The sequence below is a fragment of the Nerophis lumbriciformis genome, linkage group LG19 (genome assembly GCF_033978685.3).
Source record: "Nerophis lumbriciformis linkage group LG19, RoL_Nlum_v2.1, whole genome shotgun sequence".
NCBI lineage: Eukaryota > Metazoa > Chordata > Actinopteri > Syngnathiformes > Syngnathidae > Nerophis > Nerophis lumbriciformis.
The window spans coordinates 18,212,016-18,225,425 of NC_084566.2; the positions used below are offsets into that span (position 1 = coordinate 18,212,016).

Consider the following 13,410-nt stretch of genomic DNA (forward strand, 5'->3'; position numbering starts at 1 on the left):
CATCATACTGGTGTGATTATATGCATCAAGTGTTCATTCAAGACTAAGGCAAAATATCGAGATATACAGTATATCGTGTATCGTGACATGGCTTAAAAATATCGAGATATTAATAAAAGGCCATATAGCCCAGCCCTAATTACATCCCTTGTCTATAGTATATATCTATATAGTAAGTGCTCTACACATTAAAGCTTATTCCCAGCTGAGTACATTTGTATTTTAGAAATACATCTGTATATCAGTGATGGATCTGTGTAGTCATTTCACAGTAATGACATAGCAACTGTCTTGCAGCTTGCACTGCAAACCTAATTAACTTGCTTAAGGCTTAAAAGGCAGATGTTAAGGATAATATGTCCCTGCTGTGTGATGCTACATATTGTTGCTGCTGTTACTCCCTCTTGTGGTAATAAAACGATATTCCAAAATGATTCTTTCCACTTTTTGATTTACAGTACATCAAATTACATTCAGTATATAAGAGTACCAATGAATATCAGTATCGATAAGGAATTTTGGTATCAGTATCATCTAAGCATGGACACACTTAGTTGGACAAAATCCGTGTTGATGGGCAAATATTGCTAATTTGGTTTGAAGCCGAAATTTTCCCCTAACAGGACATTTGACTTTGCAATGATATATTTTCTTCTCTTTTTTTTTTTTACCTAGCAGTGCGTTTTACTAGCAAGTCGCGACCAACAAGGATCTGTTGCTTTCGAAAGCTAGCACAGAGACAAAGATTGCGGATGACAGACATGGGGTTAATCTAACATATGAAGGTTAATTTGTGTCTTTATTACAAAATCGTTTTTGACACTGAATTTATTTAACTGAATTTTGTGCTTTGAGTTTTGTGAAATGAATTTTTTTTCAAAATATGCTGATTATTTAATTGAAAAAGACAATTGTTGGCAAAATGTGTGTTTAAAAATTGTGCGTATAAAAATTCAGTGCAATAAAATCCGCGGCTTCAAAAAGCAAGACTTACGTCCAGTAAATTAAGACTGAAGCAATCAATCATGTCTCAAAAACAGCCAATGAGGCGTCAAGGTTGAAGTCTCCTGAAACGGGTCTTATAAAGAGGCAGGTTATGTATCAGAACACGCTACAGGCAATGTAATCTTCTGTATGTGAGTGGGTCCCTTTTTATGAACACTTTAAACAGTGGAGGTTCCTGTGCATTATAGAAAAAATCCCAAGATTACGCAAAAAAGGATAAAAGCTGACCACACGACGGTACAAACACTCACACAACAATGATTGACACTAAAAACGTTATTAGATCTCAAAAACATAATGAAAATTTTAGTTTTTTTACTGACCAAGACACTCAGAATGTACACGAAAATACAGAATGTGGGACTTACAATATTAACAATAAAATATTGAATATTGACAATATACGAACGTTGCTCCTCTACTACACAGGCCACCTCCTTGATCGACATCTTTTATAATCGAGCAAGAGCAACAAAGATGCAACAAACAGCGAAACACAAATGCAAAAGGGTAAAAAACATCCACATATTCGATATATCCCTGTTCTGCAGAACTCTCTTGTAGAAATCTGCCTTCGTCTAACACAAGTCTGCGAGGTCTCAGGCTTGTTGCTGTGTAAACAAGCCCCACCCACTCTGTTCGTGCCTTGTCTGCCTGGAGAAGGGCTTCCTATGGTTACCGTAGTAACCCGTATGTCACTTTAAAGTGCCAATTTCAACCACTGCAATCATTTATACAATTTGAAAATATTTTTATGTACAATGCCCAGGTAGCCCAGTTAACTGCCTTTTTTATGCTGTTTTGAAAGACCTGTGTCACGTGACTTCAAATTTGACACCTAATTGGCTGGTTCTGAGACAGGCTCGACTGCTTTAGTCTTAATTTACTGAAAGTGAGTTTCGCCTTATGAAGCAACTAATTTTTGAATTTTGAATAGAATTTTTCAGCACACATTTTTTTTACACTGAATTTTTAAAACACTTTTTATGCACACGTATTTAGCTAACATTTTTTTTTAGCATGATCTCATTTTTGTCAGCATAATTTGATGTAAAAGGATGCAGCTCACAAAATTCAAACATAAAAAATTCAGTTATATTTATTCAGTGCCGAACAAAAGCTTTTCTAATAAGGACACAAATTAACCTCCATAGTTTATTGCTTTCATTTAATCCCGCTATTGAACAACCACAATCAGGTGCTGAGAGCGATGTGCAGAGTAAAACCTCTTGCACCCTGTTTGAAAGTGAGAGACGAAGAAAACAAACATACACAGACATGGGTATTGTAATAGAAGTCAAAGCCCAAATAATTTTGTTCGTCCTGTGGTTATAGTGGCTTTAGTCCAGTAAAAAAAGTCCTGAAATGTACCTACCTTGTCTAGAACCACATCATTAATGATAGGCAGCCCCTCTGGCTTGTGCAGGCTGGCATTGATAAACTGGAAGCGCAGTAGGAAGTCCCGGTCGTAGCACTTTTTGTCGTCTGGGCTTAGTTCTGAAAGATGAGTGAAGACAGATTTAATGTCAATCAATCAATCAATCAATCAAAGTTGACTTATATAGCCCTTAATCACGAATGTCTCAAAGGCTGCACAAGCCACAACAACATCCTCGACTCAGATCCCACATCAGGGCAAGAAAAACATTCAACCCAATGGGCACAATGAGAAACCTTGGCGGGGACCGCAGATGTGGGGACCCCCCCATTCGACCGGTGCAATGGATGTCGAGTGGATGTGACGGGGGAAATTGAAGTGCAATGTGTTTTGTATACCCTCATCACAGTACAGAGATTTGGTCAAAGCAGAAACAACAGTGTAAGCCTTGAATCCTGAGTAAGACCTTGACTAGGGCAGATGTCTTTTTTGGAAGGGTGTGCTGAATATTGAGAAGGTGTAATGTTGAGTTGTATCAGAAATGTTTGGTGCTGTGAGACAATATTTCAAACATTTTTGAGTTTTGCTTTTGCTTAAAATCCAGATAGATTAAGTGTGTTTATATTCATGACCAACCAAACAGTCATTTATTTGTCCAATGGATCAATTATTTCATAGACACCCTTGAAGGAACCTTTAATGCAAAACTAACTTTTCTTACCTATTGGTACCTATTTTTGTCTATTGTGGATCGGCAAAAGTCCCGAAAATTTGAAATCAAACCATGGAGGCATGGCAGAGATATTTATACAACAATCTTGCTGTCATGCCCCACAACAAGAGGATAACAAAATGGAGGAGCTTACTGACTGCAGCACTGTCTATAATGGCGGACTCGTGCAAAACACTTTGGGTAAATTTATACCATATATGATATGGTTAACCCGCTGACATCATCGGTGTGAAAAATGTCACAGGACAGAGCAAATTTCAAACGTCTTGTTTAGAGGAAGTATGGAGGAAGGCAAAATTGTTTCATAAATATCTCCGCAATGCTTCCACGGTTTGATTTAAAAATTTCGGGGCTTACACAGATTCCAAATACAGGGTTTCAGCAAATCAAATGTAATGCTTTTTAATCTTATTTTTAATGCCACTTAAAAAATTGTAATGCCCATGTCCTACCGCATATCGTTAATTATATATAGTCAAAAGCTTACAATTGTCTGTATACACACAATTATAAGCATCTGACAATTATAATCTTGACATGTTGAAACGTTTACATTAACTGTTACTATCTGGTGAATGAGATTGGTTTGCAAATCTGTATCATCTGAGAATGTATTATTTATTTATTTTTTGTAGTGGTAGCAACAGCTCACAGTTGTGATGGCGACAGCCGAAGTGGCTTTGCTGGTCATGCCAAAGAACATTGGCACCGTTAAATGCTGTTTGCCTTTAATGGCAGACTTGTGACTTGCTAATAGCATGTGTGATTTCACCGCAGTGATGCCCATTGAGCAAAGTGTGGGGGTCTTTTTGCACATGCTGTCTAGGTTTACAATCGACAGTTTCCGATTTTCCTGACATGCAGTCATTTTCCCGCTTTTGTCACAGCATGAGCACGTTCACAGTAGGGCTGCAACTAACGATTAATTTGATAATCGATTAATCTGTCGATTATTACTTCGATTAATAATCGGATAAAAGAGACAAACTACATTTCTATCCTTTCCAGTATTTTATTGGAAAAAAAACAGCATACTGGCACCATACTTATTTTGATTATTGTTTCTCAGCTGTTTGTACATTTTGCAGTTTATAAATAAAGGTTTATAAAAAATATATATATAAATAAAAAAAATAAAAAAAAATTGCTTATGCGCATGCGCATCGATCCAACGAATCAATGACTAAATTAATCGCCAACTATTTTTATAATCGATTTTAATCGATTAGTTGTTGCAGCCCTAGTTCACAGGATGCAGCATTCCAAGCGTTTGGTGTTCTGACTTTGTGCACAATTAAAAAGTTCTGTCTGTCAATCATCACACTTAAAAATTATTACGGTAAAAGGGGAACTGCAATTAGGCCCTCTAAATAAACATTCCGTTCTGAATTAGTTGAGCAGTATAATATATCCAGAAGTCATTAAAAAAAAAAAAAAAAAGTATCTCTTCAAAAACATGCTGTAAAAATGCATATCCTCTGAAAATATGCTTTATAATAGCCACAATAAGGAGGTTACGTTTTTGTTTTTTTAAAATCAGGATACAGTTTCTTTTTTAAAATAGGCGTTTTACGGAATAATAATTGAACATCATACTAGGAATGCAAATGATGCATGTGTTCAGAAATGGATAACTGATTTAAACATTTTAGAAAAAGATATTTCACGGAATTATATTGGGAAAAATGCCAATGAGCACTCTATATGCATTAGAAATAGGCCAAGTCAATTAAACATATTGATTAGATTGTATTTTACACCCTCTCAAGTGTATAAATTGGGTACAGTAGATAGCAAGTTATGTATAAAGTGTCAGGCGGCTGAAGGAATTCTTATTCAATTACTGAGGGAATGTCAGAGAAGAAGAATTGTGGTCTGTTTTGAGAATCGCCTTGTTTGTCCATCCTAGGGCCACGTAGGATGGGGCATGCACCACGAGAGTTGCTAATGTTAGCCAAGTTCGCTCAGGTGTTTTGAACTGGAAATAAAAGGAGCCGTGTATAGGTCAGCACAATTTTAAATTGCAATTCTATTCGTGATTTTTTCATACATAAATAAGCACACAACTTCGAAAATAACAAGTGAAAGAAGACATGTTACTTTTAGAATGTCAATCAACATTTTAATCTCCAGGTGCCACACATTAAAACAATATGCAATAATGTACTTATTCATTTCTGTAAGAAATAACTTATTCATTTCTGTAAGCAATAATGTAACTTTGATATTGAACATCGTCAAGTGAATTTTTTCCCCAGTTGAAAAAACGAAGTTGAACATTGTCCTTTTGTTAATTGCTGTCACGTGATCTCCGCATTTTCGTGTTGATGGGCTTGTATCGCCCATCTGATTTGAAGTTGAAATATTCCCACAACGGGACATTTGGCTTTATAATCATGTTGACTGGGCCTAAATTCTTGTTTTGTTCACTCCAAGATCACCCACCCACCCTGTTTCTTCGTGAGGATTATGAGACATTCTTCACCTAAATGGGAATATATTAACATCTCAGCAGTCGGCATCTAATTACAGCAGACAGTGTATGGTAAATTATGTTTTAGTATGTTTTTTGGCTCTCATTAAGTCTGCAGTGAGTAATAATCAGTGATGAAGAAACAAAAAAAGGTGGTGATGCGTTTTTTAAATTAATGTGCCGCGTATGCTTAAAATGATCAAGATATGTGAATATTAAATGTTATTATAAATGTGCCTGTTACTACATAGCCATACCTGCCAACTTTTGAAATCAGAAAAACCTAGTAGCCAGGGTCCAGGGGCCGCAGGCCCCGGTAGGTCCAGGACAAAGTCCTGGTGGGGGGTTCAGGCTTCGCCCCCTGACGCAAAATGATTATTAGCATTCAGACAGGTTAAAATGTTGCTAAAACCATCACTTTTCTATCAGTCACAGTGACTTTTCAAAACAAAAATATTACAGCAAAACTCATATGGGTTGATTGACATGTTTATTCTGTAAGCTAACTTCAATAGTTTGAAATTATTTTGACAGTTAATGCCAGTTATCCTGTCAACCTTTCACAAGGCTTCAATTTGTTAATTGAAAGTATAAACAGTATAAACACTTTTTACAGTAAACAAATGGTAAAACAGTACTAAACAATTCCATTAAAAAAAATATTGGTGTCATTATTAACTTTCTGTCCAAGCTTGTATAATCTACTGCCTTGTTCAATTGTAAAAAATATTCTGTGCCTAAAATTCACATTTCTATCACAATTATCATACTGTAAACATGGTAAGCTAACTTCATTAAAATTAATAGTCCTGTCAATAGCATGGAATTACAATTCAAATGTAGTTTTTTTGTAAGCCTTTCAAAAGAATTCAAAATATGAAAAATTAATGAAAATTAATTTAAGCCATCAGACACTTGAAAAGTGGCACATCACATCTCTAATGTAATCATTTTAACTTTTCAACAGAAATAGCACTGCAAAAATATTAAGGACATACTTCTGTACTTTGGTAGTTATGCTGTCAACATTTAACAAGATTTCTTCAACTTGGACTTGAAAGCATAAATAGTATAAACACTTTTAACAGTATAACAGTACTAAACAATTCCAATAGATAACATTGGTGTCATTACCTTTTTGTGGCTAAAATCCGAAAAACATTGAAAGTTTTCCACTTGTATCGCTAGCAACGGCATTAGACTTGTGTTTTTTTGTCCCAACGTGGTCTTTTACATCGCTATTTCCTCCGTGTCCGATCGAAAAATCTTGTCTGCACAAGGTGCAATTCGCGTAGTTTTCACCCTTTTTGGAACGGATAATTATTCCCGGATAGGCTTTTGAATATTCTTCACGGAATGACTGCAGTTTTCTTTTCGGTTTAAGACTCGTTTGCGATTTTTCTCCGGCTGATTCCATGATCGTTCGCTCGTTTGGAAACAATGCCTCGTGCTTGGCAGCGGTGCTATAAATAGCCTCGCGCATTTAAAAAAAATTCTTTTTTTTAATTAATGAAAAACCGTATTTTTTATCACTGCAACCGTAGGTTGATGAAAACCGTACAAATTACGGGAAAACCGGAGTAGTTGGCAGGTATGCATAGCATATACTTACATAATGTAAATAAAACCTCAAAGGAGGTGTTTGGGATGTTTTTTAAGGGCTTTGTAGGCGGAATTGCACGGCTCCCATAGGCTTTTGATCGCATTTATTTAATATTTAGAATGGAAAAAGAAAAAAGTAACATCCATCTCATCTCTTTCATAATGAGTGTGAACGAAGGAAAAATTCAACAAAAAAAGTGCAGTTCCCCTTTAAGTATTAGACGTAAAAGCTAGCTACGGCAAGATATAAGCTAGCTTCTACGTCAGCACCCAAATCACGTTTGAGTTTGTAACGCACAACACAATGTGATAGGACACCAATCTGTACTGACCGAAAAACATGGACAATCATATTACAGTATCTGTAAAGTATTAGCCCATATTTCATGTGTTGTTTGTACACAGCTAGCTTGACATGACTCCCACCAAGTCAATGCCAGTACTGTTAAACAAAACACCTCAACAAATAAGGGTTAAAAAATGAGCCTGGATTGTAGTGACACACCTTTTTTGTGCTTGTCTTTATCCCCATTGTAATCGGATTTGGGTTCTGGCTTGTCAGGTTCTGCGTTCTGCTTGTCTTCTTTCTCCTCCCAGGTCTCATCAACCACCTCTGCGGGAGGTTCAGCTGGAGCAACAGGGACAGGGTCAGCCTGAGTGGACGAGGGCTCAGAGACAGGCTTGGCATCTTGATCCTGGAATGAACAAAACAAGACCTTATGCTCGGTCAACATTGAAACATTTGTGTTTAGTTTTTTTTTTGCAATTGGTGTGAGATCAACAGCAAGTCACGTCGAGATGGAAACACGTCACAGGGTGAAAATTATATGATACGTCTCACCACAACTGGTGCTGTAAGCAGCCAGCCAAAGACCCCCATTGACACTCCTTCAAAGCAGATGGTTAAAATAAAATATCTCCGAAACAAATGCAGGCCATTCTCTACATTAGATTGTGGTGCTAATTTTTTTCAACTGTGAGGATATCTGGAGAAGATTGCTAGCAACTAAGATAATTGGATATGAGAGGGGTAACGATAAAAGATTCTTCATCCAGTCAAACTATCGTCATTCTCCATCAAATCTCCTCACACCAACAAGTTTGCCTTCTAAACAACAAATACATTTACAGTTCTCTAGTTGATAGAGGTTGAGGTTGTTGTCATAGTGCTAATAGTAACTACAGCACCAACACATCTTTGTTGTTCACCATTGCTGCAGTTAGCAGCTGTTGTGTGTGGTGTTATCTCTTTTTTAAGTTCACATGACAGCAAGGTGAGATCATCATTATCAAAAGTAGTGGTTTGCTTCTCCACATGATAATAACAAGGCGGTGATTATCAGACTTTCCCACTCTGGAGACCTTTCTCAAAAACATTTGTTTCCAGCCACCCACAACGACAGTCCTGTCTGGACGAAAAGCTACATACTTTATAATACAATACTTTACAACTTACACCTAAAACTTTCCCATGTGGGCAAGGCCTTAGCAGTTTCTCCTCCAGAGGGTCTGGTGTTTTGAAGTAAAATTACCTCAAAAATGCTCTTCCTAGCCAAAAACATTTAACTGCGCAAATGGGGTAATCGCTCCCTTTTGGATAATTATTGCATGGGTTATGTTTCAGATGGGAATAGGTTAATCTGTTTCAACAGTGTTAAAGGGACTGTTTGCCACTTGCTCAGTTACATTTTTCTAACCAAAATAACCTACCGTATTTTTCGGATTATAAATCGCTGTTTTTTTCATAGTTTGGCCGTGGGTGCGACATATACTCCGGAACGACTTGTGTGAAATGATTAACACATTACCGTAAAATATCAAATAATATTATTTATCTCATTCGCGGAAGAGACGGAGCAAATGGCAGCAATCGTCACACACATGTCAGCAATCGTCACTCACACGTCAACCAATAAGAATTTGGCGGGGGAGGGTCATGGCAGAAGTGCATTGTGGGTCGTATTATTTATCTCATTCGCGTAAGAGACGAAGCAAATGGCAGCAATCGTCACACACACGTCAGCAATAGTCACTCACAAGTCAACCAATAAGAATTTGGCGGGGGAGGGTCATGGCAGAAGTGCATTGTGGGTCATGGTATGCTGACTGCAATATGCGATACGCTACTGCCGTAGCTATTAAAATGGATCACATCAACATTGGCGGTAACTTATAAAAACTGAGAAGGGCTGAACTAAAATGGCACCGAAAAGGAAATCCTATACTGCAGATTACAAGCTGGACGTAGTGAAATATGCAGCAGAGAACGGCGATCGAGCAGCAGAAAGAAAGGACATAACAGGCGACACCGCGGAGGAAGATTTCATCGGATTTAGCGATCGACAGTGACAGATTGTTTGGTAAATGTATAGCATGTTCTATATGTTATAGTAATTTGAATGACTCTTACCATAATGTTACGTTAACATACCAGGCACGTTCTCAGTTGGTTATTTGTGCGTCATATACACTTATTCAGCCTGTTCTTCACTATTCTTTATTTATATTAAATTGCCTTTCAAATGTCTATTCTTGGTGCTGGATTTTATCAAAAAAAATTTCCCCAAAAATGCGACTTATACTCCAGAGCGACGTACATACATACATACATACACATATATATATATATATATATATATATATATATATATACACATACATACATACACACACACACACACACACACACACACATATACATACATATATATATATATGTTTTTTTCCTTCTTTATTGTGCATTTTCGGCCGGTGCGACGTATACTCCGGAGCGACTTATAGTGCGGAAAATACGGTAATTTAACATTTGTGGTTTAACAAATCATTTATACTGTATGTTTTAAATGTCTATATTTTTTACACAACTACTGATAAGGGACGACGTGGCGCAGTGGAAGAGTGGCCGTGCGCGACCCGAGGGTCCCTGGTTCAATCCCCACTTAGTACCAACCTCGTCATGTCCGTTGTGTCCTGAGCAAGACACTTCACCCTTGCTCCTGATGGGTGCTGGTTAGCGCCTTGCATGGCAGCTCCCTCCATCAGTGTGTGAATGTGTGTGTGAATGAGTAAATGTGGAAGTAGTGTCAAAGCGCTTTGAGTACCTTGAAGGTAGAAAAGCGCTATACAAGTACAACCCATTTATCATTTATTATATTGAATTAAAAAAACAAACATGTTGACCCGAATAATTTTTGGTATTCAGGGTTGTCACTCATCCGGTCTTGTCAACACATGCATGCATGGAGCGCGTGCCCACATACAAAAGCAGTCGAAGAGAAGCAACGGACAATTTGCAGTCATTTTGTTGTATAGATAGAATACACAAACAATAACAGGCAAGGGTAGCTATCCAAATCACTATGATTAGCAAACAACACACAAAGCTAATGTGTGTGCACATTTAATGCACGTACATAGTGTAAGTCACTATGTCCTAAAAACCATAAGTGGTGGGATATAATGCTTCAAATACATTGGAAAGTTGGCGACCCGTAGGCATATGCGTAAAGGTTGTTGTCAGCCACTTTAAAATATTAGCATGTAAGGAAATAGCTAAAACTACTTAAATCAGGTTAAAAACTGTCCACAGGGTTTCTAAAGGTATCAGCAAATCTAATTTAATGCTTTTTAATGTCACTTTTAATGCCACTTAAAACATGTAATGCCCATGTCCTACTGCATATGGTAATTATATATACGGTAGTCAATAGCTTGCAATTTTGTGTGTATACACAATAGTAAGCATTTGACAATGATTATCTTCAATAGTTAAAATATTGACATTAACTATTACTATCTATTGAATTAAAATTGGCTTACAAGACTGCTTCATCAGAAAAAATATGTGTATTCATGTTTCTGTAGTTGTAGCAGCAGCTGACAGTTGTAGTAGTGACAGAATTTGCTTTGTTGGTCACGCCAAATACATTTTGCACTGTTGACTGCTGACTGCCTTTTAAAGGCCGACTTTTGATTAGCTAATAGCATGTGATTTCAATGCATCGATGGCCATTGAACAAAGTTTGGAGGTATTTAGAGCGCTTTGATACTATTTCTACATTCACACACACATTCACACACCGATTGCGGGAGCTGCTATACAAGGCCCTAACCACGACCCATCAGGAGCAAGAGTGAAGTGTCTTGCCCAAGGACACAATGGACATGACTAGGATGGCGAAAGCTGGGGATCAAATCAGGAACCCTCAAGTTTCTGGCACGGTCGCTCTACCAACCAAGCCATATGGAATGATATTTGGAAAATGCCATTAAGCCATTTGGATGCATTGGAAATAGGCTAGTCAATTAAACATTTTGAAGAGATTGGATTTTACACCCTCTCAAATTTTTAAAATGAGTACAGTCGCAAGCAGTGTCACAGTGTCAGGCAGCTAAAGTAACTCTAATTTACTGTGGGAATGTCACAGAATAAGAGGTGGGGTCTGTTGTGAGAATTGCCTTGGTTGTCCATCCTAGGTCACATAAGGTTTTTGGGGGGATTTTGAAGATGATAAACACTTGGAAGATCAAACACGTTTCGTGTTGACGTAGAAGCGAGTTTATCTCTTGCTGTAGTTAGCTTTTGCGACTAATACCAGACACACCGATGTGTTACTACGATGTAAAGCTATATCTATTGTAGCGCTTTTGGTGGGTTAAGTATCTTGCCCAAGGACACAAGGGCAGTGACTAGGAAGCGGGGATCGAACCTGGAACCCTCAAGTTGCTGGCATGGCCACTCCACCAACCTCAGTTCCTCGCTCTTACATTAACATTGTGGTTACAGTTTGGTTATTATACAGGTTGTGGAATGAAGTATTGTTGATGGTTTTCGAATTTTTAAAGTGATTTAGTAGTAGAATTGATCGCTCCCATTAGCTGCATTGCTAGCCACCAAAAACGAGCCGATTTTTATATGTTATAAAGCGAAAAAGAAACGTTTGTCTTCTCGTCTCTCAATGATTGTGAACGATCAAAAAAGTTCAGTTCCCCTTTAAGGACTGCATGCTTAATCACCAAAAAATGCCAAAACCGTTTGTGCCATCCATCGGTGTGTCCGCTGTGGATGCAGTGCTTTTCTCGCTTTCGGACTTTACCAGCCAGAGCTGAAGAAAACAAGCACACATTAGGGCTGGGCGATATATCGCGGGTTTGTGTCTGTGCGATATAGAAATGGACTATATCGTGATATTCGACTATACGTTCTCACGCAGTTGCTTTTAGCTGCGGGCATTACACTACAGGCGTTTGTCACTCTTTCTTGTCTCTCCTTCTCACAGAGAGATAAAACAAGCGCACCTTCTTACAACCGTCACATACTGCGTGCAACATCATACGCTCTCGCGGAGCAGAGAGGTAGCGGCATTGGTAAAGTTAGCTGTGGTGCGTTGCGAGTGGTAATACAAGAGAGAAGGTGCGAATCTGGTAACAAATGAAGGAAGAATTAATTCCAAGAAAAACAGCACGGGGTCCATCGTCTGGCGGTGGTTTGGCTTCAAGCGGGAAGATGTTGAACAAGTAAGCGGCAAAAGCTATGCTACAAAAAGTAGCATTACTGCTAATGTGTATGATCATTTGAAAAGTTACTTGCTAGAGAATGAAGAGTGCTTGAAACTCCGCATGTCAACATCTTCGTTCAGTGCCACACCCACAAAATGCTCAAGCTACCATTTCCACATCAACACCGTATGAAAGTAGTCAACAACAGAAGGAGATAACGTCCGCAGTAACCTACCACATAGCGAAGCACAAACACTATTTGATTTCCTATTATGCAGCTCATTTTTATTTGACAGTTACTGAATTATATTATGTGACATCATGCACAAAAGTGCACTTTATTTGTTTTAAACTATTGTAGTGGCGTTCTGTACAAAAAGTGCACTTTAATTTAGTGTTGTTTTGATATGTCATCTTAGTGACATCATGCACAAAAGTGCACTAATAGCTTGTTTTGACATGTCTCTGACAATCTTGCACTTTCTGTTTAGGAAATGACATGAATGTTTGTGCCACTGTTTAATAAATACAGTTTTGGTAAATTGACTTAATTGTGGCTTCCCTCTCTGCATGAAAGTTTAAAATGAGCATATATTAATGCAGTATGAACAAGAATGTTTTAATGTAGACACATAATCATCATACTGGTGTGATTATATGCATCAAGTGTTCATTCAAGGCTAAGGCAAAATATAGAGATATATATTGTGTATCGTGACA

At 37.8% G+C, this 13,410-nt stretch overlaps 1 protein-coding gene across 9 annotated transcripts in view; it reads right to left on the minus strand.

The window, feature by feature from the left end:
- Positions 1-13,410, minus strand: part of eif4g1a (eukaryotic translation initiation factor 4 gamma, 1a) — a 66,264-nt gene that overhangs the window by 20,988 nt on the left and 31,866 nt on the right. For all 9 annotated transcript variants that reach the window (XM_061979441.2, XM_061979442.2, XM_061979447.2 and 6 more), the window contains 2 exons: positions 7,697-7,886; positions 2,381-2,502 (listed from right to left, as the gene is read on the minus strand). In XM_061979441.2, the coding sequence (XP_061835425.2) occupies positions 2,381-2,502; positions 7,697-7,886 (312 nt within the window). The remainder of the gene's footprint in view (positions 1-2,380; positions 2,503-7,696; positions 7,887-13,410) is intronic.